The sequence below is a fragment of the Palaemon carinicauda genome, chromosome 16, assembly GCF_036898095.1.
Source record: "Palaemon carinicauda isolate YSFRI2023 chromosome 16, ASM3689809v2, whole genome shotgun sequence".
NCBI lineage: Eukaryota > Metazoa > Arthropoda > Malacostraca > Decapoda > Palaemonidae > Palaemon > Palaemon carinicauda.
This window is the reverse complement of record NC_090740.1, coordinates 72,440,025-72,462,524: the sequence shown is the minus strand read 5'-3', so window position 1 is coordinate 72,462,524 and position 22,500 is coordinate 72,440,025. Positions and strand designations below refer to the sequence as shown.

The 22,500-nt window shown below is 32.7% G+C and overlaps 1 protein-coding gene across 2 annotated transcripts in view; it reads right to left on the bottom strand.

Moving 5' to 3' along the window:
• The window catches only part of LOC137655771 (A-type potassium channel modulatory protein KCNIP2-like), a 1,424,523-nt gene that overhangs the window by 1,134,860 nt on the left and 267,163 nt on the right, over positions 1-22,500 (bottom strand). For both annotated transcript variants that reach the window (XM_068389903.1, XM_068389904.1), the window contains one exon: positions 2,287-3,119. In XM_068389903.1, the coding sequence (XP_068246004.1) occupies positions 2,287-2,492 (206 nt within the window). In that variant the 5' untranslated portion in view covers positions 2,493-3,119. The remainder of the gene's footprint in view (positions 1-2,286; positions 3,120-22,500) is intronic.

The following is a 22,500-nucleotide window of genomic DNA, read 5'->3' as shown; positions in this document are numbered from 1 at the left end:
ATGTTAATTACTTGGTGAGTTAATTATCTCGTTAGTCCCAAATAATTGATAATTTCAAGTTAAACATAGCAGTGTGATATTACTTGAATCCGAAGTATTTCCTCCTAATATCTCGCTATGATGAAAGGATGCCTCAGGATAACCTAAAGCTATTTGGAAACCTTTGATTATCTGTGAGGCTCTTAGTAATTAGAAAGAAATAATCCGAGTCTCAGAAATATCAATATCATTCTGAAATGGAATTTTAAAGATCTCTTGAGTATCATAATTTTCGCTTTTTCCGAGCATTTCCGCCATTGTTAGATGAAAAGGTTACTTTATCTTATTTTCTTTTTATTTTGATTTTTAGCCAATTTTTGAGTAATGGTTTATTATGTGACCAAAAACTTAAAAAGAGGATAACGTAGATAGATTTATATCTGCCTAGTTATATTTTAGACTTTCTAAAGAAAAAGAAGTCATGTTACAGCTATTCCAAATACTTATACATAGTGTTTAAGGTATGTCATAATTCTAAAAGTACTATAAACATATTACTTTATGAGTTTATTTTTTCTGAATTTCCATTGGGTAATACTAGATGTATATAACAGTTGATATAACTTTACTAAATATTAGTGTCTATGATTGATGGATTGAAATAGGAGCAATTATTTATTTAACACAAATTCCTATTTTCTATTTGGATTTGTCCTTAGATGTAAACTCTATATAAAGGATCAGTAAAAAAATAGAATAGCTTTACATAAAACTTGATGAAAAACTATCAAGATGAGAAAAATAATTACTTTGCAAAAAGGATTTTTTATGAAACGATTTGAAGATATGTCATCAGAGAGAAGAACTAGTGATTATTTCATTGTTTAGAAAGGGGTTTCTTATGAAATGATTTGAAGGTATACCATAAGAGAGTAGAGTTGGTGATCATTTCACTGTTCAAACATTTTTTTTTTATGAAACGAGTTGAATGTATTCTATCAGAGGGTTGAGCTAGTGATAATTTCACAGTTTAGAAGAAGGTTTTCTTAAGAAATGATTTGAAGGTATACCATCAGAGAGTAGAGCTATTCATCATATACCAGTTTAGAAAAGGGTTTTATTATGAAACGATTTGAAGGTATGCCATCAGAGAGTTGAGCTAGTGATCATTTCACAGTTTGCAAAAGGTTTTTTTTTTATGAAACGATTTGAAGGTATGCCATCAGAGAGAAAATCTAGTGATTATTTCACTGTTTAGAAATGGGTTTTTTTATGAAATGATTTGAAGGTATATCATCAGAGAATAGAGTTGGTGATAATTTCATAGCTTAGAAAAGATTTTTTTTTATGAAACGATTTGAAGGTATGCCATCAGAGAGTAGAGTTTGGGATCATTTCACAGTTTAGAAAAAGGTTTTTTTTATGAAACAATTTGAAGGTATGCCACCAGAGAGTTGAACTAGTGATCATTTCACAGTTTAAAAAAAGGTTTTTTTTTTCTTAAACAATTTGAAGATATGCTATTATAGAGTAGAGCTAGTGATCATTTCACAGTTTAGAAAAGGGTTCTTCTTATGAAACGATTTGAAAGTATGCCATCAAAGATTAGAGCTAGTGATCATTCGCCGTTTTATTAAAAATCCTTTACTAAAGAAAAGGGTTTTTAATAAAACGATTTAAAGGTATGCCATCAAAGAGTAGAGCTAGTGATCATTCCATAGTTTAGGAAAAGGTATTTTATAAAACGATTTGAAGCTATGCCATCAGAGAGTAGAGTTGGTGATCATTTCACAGTTTAGAAAAGGGTTTTTTCATGAAACGATTTAAAGGTATGCCATCAGAGAGTAAATCTAGTGATCATTTTACAGTTTAGAAAAAGTTTTTTTATGAAACGATTTGAAGGTATGCCATCAAAAAGTAGAGCTATTGATTATTTCAAAGTTTAAAAAAGGGTTATTTTTCATGAAATGATATGAAGGTATGCCATCAGAGAGGAAAGCTAGTGATCATTTCACAGTTTAGAAAAGGTTTTCTTATGAAACGATTTGAAGGTATTCCATGAGAGAGTAGAGCTAATGATAATTTCATAGTTTATATATGACTGGTCTATTTAAATGTCGTACTGATCTTTATATATTTTATACTTTTTATTACATCTCATAATATACTTAATTCGTTATTTCTCTATTTTTATTCCTCACTTCGCTGCTTTCCATATTGGAGCCCTTGGGCATGTAGCACCCTGCTTTTCCAGCTAGTGACGAAACTTGGCTAGTAATAAGGATAATATTGATGATATTGACTTACCTGAAAACTCTGGAGATGAACTGCCGAAGCGAAGACCGGCGATCATGATCCCGTCCGAGATCTGATGGCAAATTGGGGAGTTGAAACTGTGGGTGTCGGTGGACAGGCGGAGAACAATCGACTTCCTCAGATATCTCCACTTTCCTCTCCACCTTCTTCTCCCCACCGGCACCCCCTTCCCTCCCATCCCCACCTTCCCGCTTCATGCAGGACGTTTCCTCATTCGTATCTCCCGCCACTGTGCTCCTCTTAAGGCTAAGAAAAAACTAAAAAGATGATGCACAAGATGCTGATGCTGCAATTGTCAGTATTCGCACCTGTGGATTACCCCGATCGTTTTCTTCGCTTCGCCGTTATTACCATGAGGTAGGATTTCCAATATTGTCTGCAGAATAGGTCACTGCACTAACTAATCAGAATCAATTCGCAAAGTGGAATTTTTTATTGTTGCAAAATTTTTTCATCAAAGTTCTATTCCAGAATCTATCTGGTCAAAGGAACTGAAGAGAATAGACAGACTCCTTTAACATTTGTTGAAGGATTTGACTTTTCAGACCTAAGCCTCTTCTCAAACATTTACTTAACTACTTCTAAATAGTAAAGTAAAGTTCTCTCTCAATGAAGTGGGCATTTTTCAATATACCTTCATAATATATTGATGAATTAATCTTTTAATTCACTTTTTCAATACCGACTTGTTTAAATGAGCAGATTATTTCACTAGAGGTTCTATCATTAACGATTTCAACTTAACGATACGTTGGCTTTTCTTCAATGATTTATCCTTGCTTGATGAATGTTCTTGTCATAAGTACTGGTCGCCTAATTTCAATCTGAAAAGAAAAAAATATGATGTATTAGACTACTAATTTCATCCATCCACAAGATCACGAGAAAAAAAGTAGGGAGGCAATTTATAAAGACTAAGACATTACATTTTTTTAGTGCTATATTTTTTCACGTGGTAAACAAGATATGAAACATTTACATTAAAATGATATGGAAGTCTTGAGTAAACTATAATTTGAATCAATAACATTGAAGACCTAAATAAAAGATAATTTAGAATAACAAGACATGAAAACATATATAAAAGATAATTAGGTTAACTAGATATGAAAAAATAAAAAACAAATAATCTGAATTAGCAATTTATGAAAGACTTTAATGAAAGATAGTCCAGATTGTTGAAAATAATATTGATGATTATGACAGACACTCTTCGTACTCCCCAAGAGAGATTAATTCAGCAAACTTTCAACTGGATTCCAAAAGGTACCTGAAGAGTTGGAAGACCCAGACCTACATGGCTGAGGACTATGAAGCGTGAAGTAGGAGATGAATAATGGTGAAGTATTGATTTAAAAGTTCAAGAAAGAGACGACTGGCGAAATCTAACTGAGGCCCTTTGCGTCAATAGGCGTAGGAGGCGATGGTGAAGATGATAGAGACAATGCTTATCATATTTCAGAATCGTTACTCAAAATCAACAAGTCATAATATCATTCATAGTATCTTATGTTTCAAAGGTATGGTTTGCATAGATATAATATAGATTGATAGCTATTTTCTAGATTGTATAATGAAATATCAACGCATTACACGGATAATGAGGGCGTCGAATATAGAAGGAAAAATAGAAAATACAAGAAATTAATTTTGCTGACTTATTCAAGAACATTCTCATTAAAACTTCGTTGCTTGAGTTGTCTAAAGTCAAGGGAACAAGTAAGCATTTTCATTTCATTAAGAAGAACTTAATTGAAGTTGCATATCCTCGAAAGAATAAACTTGTACTACTCCAAGATGTTGCTAATCTCTCTCTCTCTCTCTCTCTCTCTCTCTCTCTCTCTCTCTCTCTCTCTCTCTCTCTCTCTCTCTCTCTCTCTCTCTCACACACAAATATTAGAGTTACCTGACTCTTTAACGAATATTTACTTATTTATTTAATTAGATTCTCTCCTAAGTTCATTTGGAAGTTGAATACGAGACCATTGCAGCATTCCATAATTCCTTTGGCTGCTGTTCCATTTCATCCAGAGGCGACAAACCATTTCATTTGCTTCTCGGGTTTAGGGAAATTTCCATGGATTAAAGATCAAGGCCAACATAAATCTCTCTCCACAAACACTCAAACTTTTACAGAAACACATACGAAGACAAGCACAGACACAAGCGTACACATTCACATACGAACAACATACATACACTAATTTATATATATATATATATATATATATATATATATATATATACATATATATACATATATGTAAGTATTATTATATATATATATATACATAATATATATATATATATATATATATATATATATATATATATATATATGCATATACATAATATATATAAATCTATATACATATATTTATACGTATTATATAATATATATACATATATACTGTATATATATATATATATATATATATATATATATATATATATATACATATACATATATATATATATATATATATATATATATATATATATATATTTATATATATACATACATACATATATATATATATATATATATATATATATATATATATATATATATATGTGTGTGTGTGTGTGTGTGTGTGTGTATATATACATATATACGGCATATATAATATATAGATGGATATACGCGTGTGTGAAAATGTATATTATTCAATTTTATCAGATTAGTTGCTTCAATATGGGAGCTATTCCATACTCCACCTACACCAGAATATCGTCAGCAGCTCGTAAAACTCCCTACACAACTTGACCTCGTTTTCTACCAGAATATTTTGGTCATTAAATTCTTCTACTGCCATCACAATTTCTATCTATTCCCTTCTGTGAGTTCCTCTCACTGGGGTCTGTAATTTCTCTTCGTCTTCCTAATCAGAAGTACATTATCTGCAATCAAAAACATTCCCCTCTTCATTCATGACCCATTTTCTATTAACATTTGGTCCATATTTTGTTAGATATCTAATATTTCAGTCATTCATCTGTTCTCCAAAAAGAGGAAATTTAAAGCATATGAAAAAATTACAAAATGAAAATGGTAAAGAGTATGAACAGGTATTACTCATCAGATCCAATATACAACATCGCAATGATAATGCCGTCAAAAAATCGATGTGTGAGAACAGGATCCGTGTGAGTGTGAACACGAACTCTGTTAATAAAGACTCCGTAACAAAAGGTTTTTGTTTTAGTCGTATTGATTTATAAGATGTTAGAACTCCTGCGAATGGCACTTTGGCCTTCTCTAGTTCTGAAAGAGATAATGACAGAATGAAAATTTTCTACGGGGTTTATATATGACGATGTAATCCAAGTATTGTGTTTTTCTTTAATCTATAGAGTCTGTGCCAACGATTCTGGTTGCATCATATTTCAAAGGATAGAGATAAGATCATAAAATTAGCTTTATAAACTAGAAGGGCACTTATTAAAGTGTAAACCTCTACGGCAGCTTATATCTTGACCTTTAGCTCAACCTTAACCTTGAACTTTGACCTAGGACTTTCAAAATTGAGTCGCTTCCACGTCTCCATATTACACTTAATCCCTGAAATTTTCACTACTCTTGGATAAAATTATGACCTCCACCACGGCTGCTATTTCTCGACTTTTTGCTCGACCTTAACCTTGAACTTTGACCTGGGACTGTCAAAATTGAGTCGCTTCCACGTCTCAACATAACACTTAATCCCTGAAATTTTCACTACTCTTGGATAAAATTATGACCTCCACCACGGCTGCTATTTCTCGACCTTTTGCTCGACCTTAACCTTGGACTTTCAAAATTAAATCACTTACACGTCTCAATAAAACAATTAACCCATGGACAATTCTCTACTTATGAGTAAAACTGGGGCCAGGGATAAGGGCGAAAACATAACCTCCTTTCAACTTCGTTGGCGGAGGTAAAAATAGATTGAAAAATTCTTGTAGCATAAAATTATTTAAATTTACACTAGTTTCATCCAACACAGTAATCATTTTGACGCTCGTTCAATGTATTTTTATCTAAAATATTAGGAAGTTTTTTAATATAGAAATCTTTTGGGAAATACCAACCACCCAAACGAAATATACTTTTCAAGCATCATTATTCTAAATTATGATATCTATATAAAGTATAGTATTGAGCATATTGTTTTATAAAACTTTGCTCTATCTGAGTGATTACCCATGTTTAAAAGAGTATATTTGCTAAGGCATGTAATCACACTATTGTATTTATTCAGTTAGAATTTTCAAGCGAATAGAATTGACATTAAAATAGATATTCTAAAAGGAGAGTAGCATGTAAAACAGAAGAGCAAAAAATAATATCACGGTTCACCAATTGTTTCCGACTGAACAAACTGTGCAAAACTCGTCAGACCTTTGTTTCAAAACGCAACCTTCGAATTTAAAGGATACCTGAGCTGGCCACTCACAGAATAGCGAAATTAACCTCTTTTAGCGTCGTCTGTCCAATACAAACGTTTGTGGTTTATATATATATATGTATATATATATATATATATATATATATATATATATATATATATATATATATATATATATATATATATATATATATATATACATATATATATATATATATATATATATATATATATTTATATATATATATATATATTATTTTTTTTTAATATTCATATTAGTCTCTCTGTCTCCTTTCTTTCCGTCTCTTTCATATCCATATAATTTTTCTCCGCCGAAAATTAACCTGGTTGTTTTTCGTATATTGCATAAGCCTTATATCGTTGAACTACGGAGAAATTTTATTCCAGTTTTAGCTGATACAAAGGGAGAGGGACATTGACATATAGATCATAATGCTTCTATCTTCTACAATTCGTCAGCTTATCATGAGCCTCTTTATCAATGATTATCTGATATACAAATTAACGAAGTTGATCAAGAGATACGGCTGAACAAAAGATAACTCCTAATCATCCTGCAAAATATATTATTTCCCATAGAACGATTCCGACAGTTTAAGTTTGAATGTATATCATAGGCCTAGTTCCAAGGACAATTGTATCCCTTAGCTTCGCATGGAAACAAGATGAGAGATCAGATTGATTTTCCGTATTGCCAGTTATTACTTTCTTAATGAGATGTATTAAGTAAGTTTTACTTACACCCATCAACGGATACAATTATAATTTTTTTTTCTCTCTTTAATGCACAGTGAGACCCTACTGTCTATCTCCATAACTCCCATCCTTATATTCTATGTGTCTCTCTATCTATCTATCTATCTATCTATCTACCTATCTTTGGATCCATAGATTCACCAATAAGTTAATTACATATATATTACAAACTATTATTATCCCTTAATCCATCTTATTTTACGGGTTCCATAAACTGGGGAAAATATATATAATTTCCATTTGATTTCCGTTCATTTATATTTCATCATAGCAAAGAACATAATTAGGAAAGACTACTTAGCACAAGTGAAACATATCTTTAATGATATCTTTTAAGTACCTCACCTGAAGGATATTATGAGTTCGAGGTTTCGAATATCCTCCTTTATATTCAAACTGCTCGTTATCACAGTTGTTCAGACCTGCGTGTAGTGAAGTCTGATATCCTGACGATAAGTAGGAACTAATGAGCTACTTTAGTGAGCCCTCTTACTTTTAAGAAATACAGGTTATCTTTTTTCTACTGCTCCTGGAAACTTCAATCAATGTTATGTAAAATCAGCCTCCCGAAATGCTGACTTTATATTATATAATAACATTATAATAACTTTATAATATTAACTGATATGATCTTATAATTCATATTTCAAGAATGCTTAAGACCTGGTGAGTACTTGTCATGTTAGTTCTATTCCTTCGTCAGACACTTAATGATTATTTTTCACCCACCCCCATCTCTCTCTCTCTCTCTCTCTCTCTCTCTCTCTCTCTCTCTCTCTCTCTCTCTCTCTAATGTATTCAGATTAGCATACCATTCTGCTCATGTAAAATAGCTTTTAAATGCTGCATAATATGCTGTACCATGAAACTCATTAATAATACTAAACGGAGATTAAATACAGCCAGGAATCCTGAACAAAGTACTTTAATAAATAATGGCTTACCTAATTGATTAAACAGGGCACTAAATGCAAAGGCGTCACTCGTGAAATAATGCTAAACCGACTTTTAATTTCCTGTCCTATTTTGTAATGCAAAAAATTGAGAAAAAACGATATGAACTGGTGCCACTGTTGTTATTTCGTCTTTTTCAATCTTGTTCTCAAAGGCTGGTATTCAGAAATCAGACTTAAGCTGATGAAAAATAAACATGAGTTTATGGATATGGGTAAGTCTAGAGCACCTATAGAAAACAAACCGCCAATGACTAGAAGGTAGCATACAAGCCTTTAGCCCTGGGAGTTCAGCCAGTTCCTCTCTCTCTCTCTCTCTCTCTCTCTCTCTCTCTCTCTCTCTCTCTCTCTCTCTCTCTCTCTCTCTCTAAGTAATAATAAAACTGCAGCTACCTTTCACGTTAAAGAACCTAGGAGAGAATTAAATTGAGAGATAAGAGAAACGCAGCTGTGGAAAACAAATTTGTGTTTTATAGAAATGTTCAAATGTTTCATTTATGATTTTGAGTTTATTGAATACGAATTCATGTTTTTGCTCCTGTTTTCTGCATTTGCATACTGCATTTAATACTATTATTCTTCATGTGATTATAGCCTATCTTCTAAAATGTATAATTTTTTCCTAATCCATATGCTACTGGAGGCAAAATTGGGGCTACTACAATTTTATGAGGACATGGCTGTATCTTTATGATTTATTTTCCAGTCGTCTTAAATATCTTGATATCCCACTAGGGGTCGAGTATGACATTTTTTATCGTACGATTGGTTTCCAATAATAATTCTTTACGTAGCGGGAGAACTTTGAAAAGGGGTAGTCTGCAAATTGACGGGCTGGTTGGTAACGAAGACAGGTGCAACACAATTCCAACCCTTTTTTCTCACCATAGCCTCTCGAAACGAAGGAAGTCTTCAGTTCAGTGAGTCCTCCTGATAGACCTAGCCAGGATTATGTCAGGTTAGATCATGTAAATTGCAAAATTCTTCAAAGCAATACTGTAGCTGGTTAGGTACTAGTAAGATTCGGAATTGCTATACACAGTGGTAAAATTATATAATAGTACTAGTATTGTAGTATTCACTATATATATATATGTTATATTATATGATATGATAGTGAAGTATACATACATACATACAAACATATATATATATATATATATATATATATATATATATATATATATATATATATATATAGTATATATACATATATATATACATATATATATATATATATATATATATATATATATATATATATATATATATATATATATATATATATACATGAATTTATAAATATATGTAATCATATATATTTATATACATTTATATATATATATATATATATATATATATATATATAGTGAAAATAAGAAAATGCTGTGAGTTTATATATCGTAATCTACTAATCTTTATATCGTTACTAATATATTTACATTCGATAATTTTTATATGTAACTTCAGGCGATTTGATTTCCAAATTTTATTTAACCTAGCCATTGTCTGATTTGTTTTTTCAACCTTTCATTGAACTACAATTTCAAAGACCCTGTCTTAGAGATCATAGTTACTGAATATTCAAATGATTCTACCTCAATAATCCTTTCTCTTTCAAATGATATTTCATCTTCCATTACATATTCTGTTCTCATCATCTTTGTCTTTCTTCTATTTATTTTGAGCACAACCTTCTGTAATATTTCATCTTCTGCTAATAAAGACAGCGTCATCAGCATACTATAGGTCAGCTTATTTCCTATTACCAATCCTATCCAATCCTTCTCCACCATCTCTAACTATTCTATGCATTACAAAATTCATGAGGTGGATAAACAACTTGGGTGACTACATATTCCCTTGGAGTACTCCGCTGTTTATTGGATTATTCCATTCATATCTACTATTCATAACCTTCCTGAAGTGTTTCATCCAACGTTACCTTTCTTAGTCTTCTGTTGTTATATATACCCATTTTTATGGGTATATGTTTCTCTTTGCACCCTTAGAGATTTCATTATTAATTCTATGAGCGATTCATACACCATAGCCACTCGATGAATTCTTGGTTAACCTCATCTGCTTTCCAGCCTGAATAATCTCTCTAGTCATTCCTGGCTTCTCTTTTGACTTCACTATTAATACTGGAATACTTAGCATGTTTTACCCTGTAATTTTCATTATTTCCAAGAAAAAAAATTCAACAATCATTTTCTGTCTTTGTTTCCTTTTTATAATGTGCCACGTATCATTTGATATCCATGTCTTTCTCCTTGTAATTGCATGTTCCAAAACTCCACCACCAACTGACTAATATATGCTCTTAATATTACGCCATGCTTCACCAAATGTGTGCTCTTTATCTCATAAAGTCTCAAAGGCAGAAAATCAATTTCAACATTCAATTGCAAATGTTTATCTGTGCTCATCTCCTTGATGTGCTATGTAGTTATTGAAAGTAAGATGATAATGGTGAAAGGTATTGGTATAGAATATTGAACACTTGATATGTCATGAGAATGTGATAAATTGTGAAAAATTGGTATGATATAGTACGTAGTGAAGATATGATAGGCTGTTTCGAGATATAATATATGTAGTAAAAGTAGAATATCGTTGAGGAACTTATGGATAGTATTGAAATATAGTGTGCTGATACATCGAGATATAAATTCTAGTTATGAAGATTATATATATTAATGAACATGTGATATAGATTATATAGTATGAAAAATAATGGCAGTCACATGAGGAGACATTAGGTTTCCACCTGTTTTAATTCAGGTAACGCTGGGAAAGTATTCTTAATAAAAAGGAAAGTATACTATCAACGCATACAAGTAGAGAGAGAGAGAGAGAGAGAGAGAGAGAGAGAGAGAGAGAGAGAGAGAGAGAGAGAGAGAGAATTCCTAATAAAATTCAAATGAAGAAATGCACTGTGCACACAGGGTTACTTGGAAACCTAAAGATTTTAAATCCTTTCACAGGTCTTTTTTGGCATATTTATAAGCAGAACAGCACAGGATTGTGTACTATCACGTCACCAATTATCTGCTCTTCAGGAAGAAAAGGTGTGGACATAACAATCCGTCTTACCGGTCACTGGCCACTGACTGGTGAGCTAGTAGCCTGCCACTGGGTACAAAATGGCACCCATCAACTTAGTTTACGGTAACATCTATAACGCTACTCTTGCTGTATATATATATATATATATATATATATATATATATATATATATATATATATATATATATATATATATATATATTTAGGTACGCTAGATATCTCTTCTATGCGGTTGGTGGGTAGATCATTGTGGCTGTCTATATCGATATGCCTTGCGTAGTATGTTTTCATTTGTAATCACAGCTCATGGAACCCAATAATTTTTTTATTCAAATTCTGCAATAAAACCATACTATATGTAGGGGGGGGGAAATTGTGCTACTCAGATAACCCAAATGGTTTTGGTATAGCAAATCAAGAACAGAGGAAATTTTCCCTTAAAAATTATAAGCTATATTTTCATGACAATGGAGATATAATTGAAATTGTTATACAATATCCTGTTTTTAGAGAAATGCATACATTCAAGATTCATGCCCAGAATGTGCTAGGTGAGTTCAGGAAAAAGACACCATTCTGGGTCTGACTGGAGACGGTCTCAAGAGTCACCTAGTGTGGCGACGGAAATGGTTCCACAATATCCAGACAGTGTTAGGAAAGCGTTAACGATTATAGAACAATGGTTATTTATGGCCGTCACGGAAAAGTTGTCATTTATCAGACAGTTCCGACAGCACTGCGCGGATATCCCAATAGCGGCATTAATTCTCAGCTTTTTTAACGCAGAAGTACAGGTTTTTTCGCAGGTCGCACCCGTAACGATATTAATTAGTCACAATATACCTACAGTAGGTAGAACAGCGTTGCGGAAGAGATCACGAAACACCCATATCGCCACTTTATCGTCGAGAGTCAAATTTTTGCACCAAAAATTAGGACCGCCCGACAAGGCTGCCATGACCAACGTCTTTAGACCTGGGCTACGACAATAGGATTCAGCCAGCCGCGGCCTGAATGTATCAATACGAACCGAGATTCAGCCGAATCAGGCGTCGTGGTTTCACAACGAACTGTCACGGGAACACAACGAAATCTTATCGTGATTCGTTCGTTTAAAGAATCTTAAATGAGAGCGGAAGGCATAACAGCTTTGAAGTTGCTAAGACCTTACGATTTGAATGCAAAAGTTTGGTCATTTACATAATATAATTCTTTGATTCACCTTATGCCTGGAAGCTATTCGATAAAAAAATATTCACTAAAGCTGCTAACTTCTTAACACACTGATGGTTTTTTATTTGTAGTTCCATAATGTATAGACATGTTGTGTATCCAAATACACAATGAGAGCAAAGGATAGATAGACATACATATAAGAAACATTGAAATAAAAAAGATCCGTTTTCACCAATCAAGTTAGGATTAATCATTATAGTCAGGTCTTCGCAAAACTAATGAAATTTGAAGGGAAACCTCGTTCCTCGACTCATGAAAGGGATGTAAAAGACGTGGTTACCGTACGCATACTAAAGACTTTTGGAGTCCAGTGGAGGATGGAACAGGAATACAAAGATGACAGATTTCATCTTCGTTCACGTACGTTAGGTTGACGGGTTTATTTTACTAATACATTTTTTTTTCTATACAATTATTGTTGATAAACCTTTCGTAACTAATCTTTGATAAAAGGTCACCATGCATTAAAATCGTACTTTTGATCGGAGTAAGGCTGACCATAAAATGTACAATATTATCCCTTTTCTTTAGAGCATGGGATGGTTTTCAGTTTGTGATATGACTTTATTTAAATTTCTAATGCAAAAAGTTTAAATCTGTTACAAATCTTTTTATATCACTTTCAACAGCGGTCTAATACATTGCAATTGACACAAGATTTTAGCCAAATAGATGTTCAAAATCAAATGAAATTTATGAGAAGATATGAGAATCATTCCTATGACAACCTGATATCTTTTTTTTTTCTATTATTATTATTTTTTTTTTTGGTTACTAAAACATATATCGCAAGAAAAGTTTGTAACCAAGGGGGAAAAAAAGATCAAATAGAGGTCAAGGCTAACAAAGCGTCAACGGGAATACATGCTCTGCTGGAAGTCCTTGCTAGAGATCCATTCTTTCGCCTAACAAGTGTCTTTTGTTTCCTCCTCTGGAAAGTTCATGAGGGGCCGAGCTGAAGTGCCAAGAGTCTTAGTCTCTACGACACCCTTTTGCAGTTCACGAGGAGAGGAAACTTGTAAGATAAGAAAAGTATTTTTTCTCTATTCGTTATTTTTTTTTCACGCTTAGGCTCATTTTTTCTTTTCTTTTTTTATTAAGATTATTCCTAATGCATTTTTCACGTTTACTTTGTTACGCACACCAATCATTTTTTTTCCGCCTATTCGCTTGTATTGTTAATCGTTTTACTTCCAGGGAAATAAATGAAGCCAAGTACTGTTGAAAGACATTTTTTGACAATATGTAAGATAAAAGAAAAGGTTTCTTTGAATAGGAATTTCGGCGTACAAAATAAAAAAAAAAAATATGAGCTGATGAAATATAAAGCATACATATTTTGATATCATAATAATTGACTTTGAAAATAATCTTTGAAATTTTATTTGGTGAAATTTTCACAACAAATTTTCTTTTAAGAAAACGGTACTCTACTTTTTTGAGAAGTTCACTATCAGAATTTGATAAACAATGTGTATTCTTTTTTCTTGAAGTCTTTCGAAAATGACAATCCTAAGAATTATAATAATCTTTTGATTGAAATAAAGCCATACAGAGAGATACTGTATATTAGTAGCAATTTAGCTCTAAGTTTATAAAAGCATATCCTAAATAGACTTCTTCATATAAACTATATTGTTATTTCGAGAATTCTTTAGCAGCGCAAGTTATTTCTTTACAGTGACATCCAAAATTAATAAGGAATAATATCATATAACTAAGAAGGAATTTCGTTATATTCTTCTTATATCGGAATTTACATTGCGGCGTTGCAGTTAACTTTACGCCCAAGACTGGCATTACGGTACGGTACGGTAAGGTACAGTACGGAGTACGGAACGGTACGGTATAGTAATGTACAGAGTACGGAACGGTACGGTAAGGTACAGGACGGAGTACAGAACGGTACGGTAAGGTACAGGACGGAGTACGGAACGGTACGGTAAGGTAGAGTACGGAGTACGGAACGGTACGGTAAGGTACAGGTAGAGTACAGAGTACGGAACGGTAAGGTAAGGTACAGTACGGAGTACGGAACGGTACGGTAAGGTAGAGTACAGAGTACGGAAGGGTACGGTAAGGTACAGGACGGAGTACGGAACGGTACGGTAAGGTAGAGTACGGAACGGTACGGTAAGGTAGAGTACGGAACGGTACGGTAAGGTAGAGTACGGAACGGTACGGTAAGGTAGAGTACGGAACGGTACGGTAAGGTACAGGTAGAGTACAGAGTACGGAACGGTACGGTAAGGTACAGTACGGAGTACGGAACGGTACGGTAAGGTAGAGTACAGAGTACAGAAGGGTACGGTAAGGTACGGGACGGAGTACGGAACGGTACGGTAAGGTAGAGTACGGAACGGTACGGTAAGGTAGAGTACGGAACGGTATGGTAAGGTAGAGTATGGAACGGTACAGTAAGGTACAGTGTGAAGTACGGAACGGTACGGTAAGGTAGAGTACAGAGTACAGAACGGTACGGTAAGGTACAGGACAGAGTAAGGAACGGTACGATTTATTATTCTAAAGATACGGTATGGAATTATGGAACAGTAATCTTGCCAAAGTACTTTACGCTACGATTCAGATGCGAAAAAATTTGCAAAATTCCGTACCATACCGCAACTTAGGCTTAGCTATATCACTAAGCAATTACTAATTCATATTTGGCTGCTTTGGTGACTGCACAAGTAGATCTCTAAGGTATTCGGCATTTCAATTTGTGACATATCATGCACATGTGTGTGTGTCTGGAATTACATAATTGATATGTCTGTGTTTAATTTTTAAGGTATCACATTAACCATTTAATCTAATATTGTTCATTCAGCTTCTCCACTGCTAGATTATGAACTTGTCTTCTGCCCAGTACTGATCATGTTGCTGGGCTAAGCAGTCTGTTCTTTAATTGTTATAGGTATGGTACCCACAGGATCAAGAGAAATATTTTGATATAATCAGTTTCTGGAACTTTCTATTGCGATAATTTTTATCCTATGTAGACTGAACAATTAGATATAGTTGAAAGAGAATGATAATTTACAGTCAGAGTTGTTAGCCGGCGATTTTTGCATTTACATAACAAAAGGAAAAAACCCTATTAATCTCTTTTAGTACAATTTTTTTACTTAAAAACATATGAAATTCCATGATTTGCTAATTTTTATGATAACTGTAAGTAGAGTATATTATATTTATGATATACCTTACAGACATAATATGTGTTAATTGAACATGCACCTTACCATTTTAAACTGTTATGTTGGATTTGACGCTAATGAAAGATATTTTCCAAATACTGACTGCCATTATGAATATTCAGAAGAACTTTTTTTCAGTTATTAAATACTTGGTAATGTCAGGTATTGGTTTAAGTTTCGATGATGCTTATTATCTTCTATACTTTGTTTATGTTACGAAGATCCTTGAGAAAAGAGGTCATGGTTTGAAAAATGTCTATGCAAAGGGTCATAATACTGTGAAATATTTTTAGTAAGATTTCATGCATATAGTGGGGCATCTAAGGGGAGTTTCCGTACACCCCCGACTAAATGAAATATGGTTTTCTAACTTCATATCGACATCCTGAATCACATTTCAAATGTTAACAGGAATGAAACTAAGGCTAAGTGGTATATATTGAGCTTTTATCAAAGATCGTCGCGAAAGCTAAAGATTTAAAAAATTGATGTATTGATGGGAAAATATGTGAAAAATCTTTAAAGTTAGCGTATATTTTATCAGAATTCATACATCAAACCTAATTAAAGTATTATACAACAACTTTATTACTCTTTTTCACTTTTACATACTCATATTGGCTATTGGTTCCAATAAGTTTAGATATGAGATCAGTTATTTTTGCTTCATATATGTAATCATATTTTCACCTTTTCCGGTTGATGCTGAAAGTTTTTTTTTTCTTTAGTAAGTACTAAACAAATTAAAAGAATAAAATATCCACAACAAAAATTAAATATCATTCATACTCCGAAAATGAAATATGGAACATTTACTGCCTTTCAAATGTTAGTAATGGCAGTGAGAGGTTAGATTATCTATACGAGGTTTGAGATCATCGTCAAGTAGAACCTATGGAGTCTGCTTCTAAAGTGAGTGAAACATGACAAGGAATTCTGAATAAAGTTCAGGAAAGACAAGACTACCACCGTGGATGTTACCAGAGATTCACAATGAATTTGCATCGCTTTTAGTCATTCTCATCCTCGGCCAGTCAAGCTACTTCAGTTGAGAATGCAGAATTCAAAGGAAGAAAGTTACTGAGAAAATCTTTATTTTTTTTTCCATAACTGCTTTTTCTGCAACAAGTCGGATAAAATTTCCATTGTAAAAGATTGTATTTATAGTAAGTAGGGCACAGCCTCTTTTGACCGAGATGGGTGGCAGTAGATTCAACAGATAGCAGAAGAAAATATAAATGAGTTACAGCTCTGTTATATAAGAGGTTATGACATGTTTGCATATGAAGCCAGGTATCAGTCCAAGTGCAGAAAGAAATATACATCTGATCCAAAGTACTGGAAAAGTAGCAATTTTGAAACTAGTGTAAAACAATCAAATTTTAAGGCTTCGCGTAAAGAGAGCTTGAAACATGCTGTAAAGTACATCCCGGATAATATTGTGATTGGGGATAAAGTTGTTAAATTTTCTGCACTTTGTCTACTATATAATTCTACGCTAGATGAGATTCAATATGCAGATCCAAATTATTGTGCTGAAAAACTGAAGCATGACTTTGAAATCCTTCCTGTCCCTGGACCACAACTGCATTTACCAAAATCCAAACATAAGACAACATAATATGGTCTTCCTACTTGGTGTATAGTTCCAGCATCTATGTTGGTGAAGCTTACAAAATTGCAACAAAGGGGGCTATCGAAGGCAGGGGCGTAGGAGTGTCTTTTTGGGTAGCAGTGCTAAAGTTTGAGAAGTCAATTATGACAGGGAGTCTGGGGGTCTTCACTCAAAATTTGTTTATGAAAAACCCTTAGGTACTATTTCCTGGCATCTGACAGCTGATCGTAACAACCATAAAATATTTTTTTTTTCTGTTTTTTTTTTTTTTTTACGATTTGTATGTAACCAATTACAATTTGTACACAATGAGTGTCATAAAATGATTCGAAGCCTACTTGATGAATTTAACCAAAAACATGCTAACGATGTTAATTCTTTGCTATGAATTCATTCCCAATATCGATCAAGTCAGGGCTATCAGTTTTCTAAGCCTACTATGTTTTTACTTCAGATATATTATATCTATCATTTGTTTTTCCGTACAAATTTCATCTTTAAATTTTTAACGGTGTTTGTATTTTTAATTTCATCTAATTTCTAGTTTATAAAAGACAATTATCTAATGTTTTAATTGATAATTATGTTATTTATCTTTGGTTTTAAACTATGGAGATAAGGTATGAAGATGGGAACCTCACAAATAGAGAAGTACTTCATAGATTTGATATTACGCAATGGTCTTAAAAAATCAAGGTTTGTAAAATGCTGTCCGATTAGATTATATATATATATATATATATATATATATATATATATATATATATATATATATATATATATAATATGTATATATATATATATATATATATATATACAGTATATATATATAGGTTTATATATATTCATGTATATATACATACATATATATATATATATATATATATATATATTATAACTAGCTAAGCTAAAACCCTAATTGGGAAAGCAAGATGCTATAAGCCTACGGGCTCCGACAGGGAAAAGTAGTCTAATGAGGATTTGAAACAAGGAAATAAACAAACGATATAAGAAGTAATTAAAAATCAACAAAATATTTTAAAAACATTAACAACGTTAAAACAGATATTTGATATATAAACTATGAAAGGACTTAAGTAAGCCTGTTCAACATGAATCATTTGCGGCGAGTTTGAACTTTTGAAGTTCTAGTGATTGAACTACCCAATTAGGAAGATCATTCCACAACTTGGTCACAATTAGAATAAAACTTCTAGAGTACTGTATATTATTGAGCCTCATGATGGAGAAGGCCTGACTATTAGAATTAACGGCATACCTAGCATTACAAACAGGATGGATCTGTCCGGGAAGATCTGAATGTAAAGGATGGTCAGAATTATAAACAATCTTATGCAATATGCGTAATGAACTAATTGAAATACGGCGCCAGAGATTGATATCTAGATCAGGAATAAGAAATTTAGTAGACCGTAAGTTCCTGTCTAACAAATCAAGATTAGAATCAGCTGCTGAAGACAAGACAGGAGAACAATACTTGAAACAAAGTAATATGAAAGAATTAAAATACTTCTTCCGAATAGATTGATCACCGAAAATCTTGAAACACTTTCTCAGTAAACCAATTTTTTGTGCAATTGAAGAAGACAATTAAAGAAGACTTGTTTCTCAAAACTAAATTTACTGTCAAGAATCACACCTAAGATTTTAAAAGAATCATAAAAAGTTAAAGAAACATTATCAATGCTGAGATCAGGATGTTGAGAAGCCACGGTCCTTGACCTACTTACAATCTTATTTTGAGTTTTGTTAGGATTCAACTTCATACCCCATAATTTGTACCATACACTAATTTTACTAGATCTTTATTAAGGAATTCAGCAACCCAAAATCTACATTTAGAAGATAGTAGCATCATCTGCATATGCAACAAGCTTGTTTTCTAGACCAAACCACATGTCATGTGTACATACTACGAAAAACAATGGGCCAAGCACACTACCCTGAGGAACACCAGGTATTGTATTCTTATACTCACTATGGTGCCTATCAACAACAACTCTTTGCGATCTATTACTTAAAAATTCAATAATGATGCTAAGAAACGACCCACCCACTCCCAACTGTTTGAGTTTGAAAACAAGGGCTCCATGATTAACAGGGTCAAAGGCACCACTAAAATCAAGCCCAATCATACGAACTTCCTGACCACAATCAAGGGATTGTAAGAAGGGCATCACATGCTCCAAGGCCTTTACGAAAACCAAATTGCAAACTAGGGGACAGATGATTACCTTCAGCAAACCTATTAAGACGTTTTGCCAAAAGACGTATGGATATTGGGCGGTAATCAATTGGACTTGAGCTACTCAAACACATTTACAAAGTGGAGTAACATTACCAATTCTCCAACAAGTGCTAAAAGCTCCACTTCTTGCTAACTTGCGCAAAATAACAGACAACTTTGGAGCTAAGAAATCTGCCGTCTTTATAAAAACAAAACAAAAATGCCATTTTGGTCTAGACCTCCAAAAGCATCAAGGTCCATCAAGAAAGCTTTAATTTCGCGAGATCAAAAAGCTAAATTAGTTAGTTTAGCCTCAGGAAAACAGGAATGAGGAAGTTCAAGTTTCTCATTACTCTGCTTGCTGTCAAATGCATCTGCCAAAAGGACTGCCTTTTCCTTTAGACAGTGAGTGACAGAGCCATCTGGTTTAAGTAAAGGAGGAACTATTGCATCTACACCAAAGAGTGCAGATTTAAGGGTAATCCACCACTTATGCTCCTGGGTTGTACTGGAAAAGGTTTCTTTTATGGTTAAATTGTATTCATTTTCAGTTGAAGCATAAACTCTCTAAGCAAATGCTCTCGGCTGAGTATAGTTATTCCAGGTCAAATCTGATCTGTTACCTTTCCAAAGATGATAGGCCTCCTGCTTCTCCAAATAAGCACGTCTACAATCATCATTGAACCATGGTTTGTCTTTCGCTCGGTACCTTAGTACACGAGAAGGGATACGCCTATTAATTATGTTGACTAGATTCTCATTCAAAGGACCTACAGGATCAACACTACTATACAGTTGTGACTAATTCAAGTTCAAACGATCATGCAAAATCTCATTCCAGTCTGCATGAGATTTCATATAAATCTTATACGAGTAAGATACATCAGGGACAGGCTGCTCAGTCTTCACTATTAATGAAATCAAGACATGATCAGATGTCCCAACTGGAAAACCAGCCTTACTTGTTATTTGTACATATATATACATATATATATATAATATATATGTATATACATGTATGTATATATATATATATATATATATATATATATATATATATATATATATAATCAGTGTATATGTGTGTTTCATCGTTTGTGTGTGGAATAGAAAAGACCGCCGTTGGAAACGGAACCTCGCAACATACAATGTCAGGACCCTGTCTAGGGAAGAGGACCTTGGTGTGTTACCATATTAGAAGAGCTGAAAGATATAAATTTGGGATATAATAGGATTGAGTGAAATTAGAAGAACTAGGGAACCTAATATAGAGTTAAAATACGGCCGTGTATTTTACTTCATAGAACATAAAAGTGGAATTTCTTATAATTACAAATCGTGCAGATAACAGAAGAATAGTGTAGTATCAGTGATAGAATTCCAGGATTTACTCTATTTGCATTTGTTTTGGGTAACTTCTATGTAAATTAGGTCAAAAGAAAAGAAGGGAAGCAGTCGTAGGCAAATTTGGAGTTGGGAAAAGAGAAATCATAGCAGATATGATTGTAAAATTTGCTGAAAAACAATCTAATAATCATGAACACTTATTTTTATAGAAAAAGAAAATTAGCATAGAAAATGGAATGGAGAAGTCCGAATATAGAAAAGAAAAACGAAATAGATTTTATTCTCATGAAAAAATTAATTTAGTTAAAGATGTTACACTATTAAACAAATTAAAGTAAAGCCATCATGGAAGTGCGAGAAGTAAAACTTGTCTAGATCTAAGGGAAGAAAGAAAAAAAAATTAGAAAGAAAATAAACCCTCCTATAATAAGAGAAAAGTATGATAGAGTTCAGTTTAGCAAAACAAAATATGTACTTCTAATTACGCGATGAAATGAAAACAAAGAAAGAAGAAATGAACAGTATTTTAATAAGAATTGTACTAGAATCAGCACAAGAGTTTGGTGGAACAGTTCCAAACCAAGATCAAGGAAAAATACCATAACACAAAAAAAAATCTAATAAAGAAAACATTGTAAAAGAGGATAATATCCAAGTGATATAAAATTTAATTAGCAGAACTATCCAAAGTAACTAACTAAAAACACAAGAAATTCGTAAACACAATCAGAAAAAAAAATTGAGGAAACACCAAAGAAAGGAAGAAGCATCAAGTTCATGAAAAAAAGGACTTGAAAAAAGTTGCCAACAGATATTTGCTTCAACAGATGAAAATGGAAATATTATCAACAAAAGAGCTGGAGTGATGAAAATGGCAGATGTTTTCTATACAGTGCTATGAAATAGTGATTTAAGAAATAACTTTGCCAAAAGAAATCATGAAACCCCTGGGCTGGTACCGAAAGTAAAAGTAGAATGAAAGAAATCATTAAAAGGCATGAAAAGAGACTAAGCAGAAGATGGCCTAACAAATTATTTGATAATTGAATGAGGATATTTCAAGATAGCAAATCACGCTGAACTTTACACAAAATGTTAGCAAGACTGCTCTATACCTTTAGCTTAACAAGATATATATATATATATATATATATATATATATATATATATATATATATATATATATATATATATATATATATATATAAATTTATCATTTCACAAAAAAGGAGACACAAAATACCTAAAAATTACCACCAAGTAAGTTTGCTTTCAGTAATATAGGAAATATTAGGCAAAATGGAGAGAAAACTAAACTTTAATCTGCCAAGAGAATAGGCAGGTTTCAGAAGCAGATATTAAACAA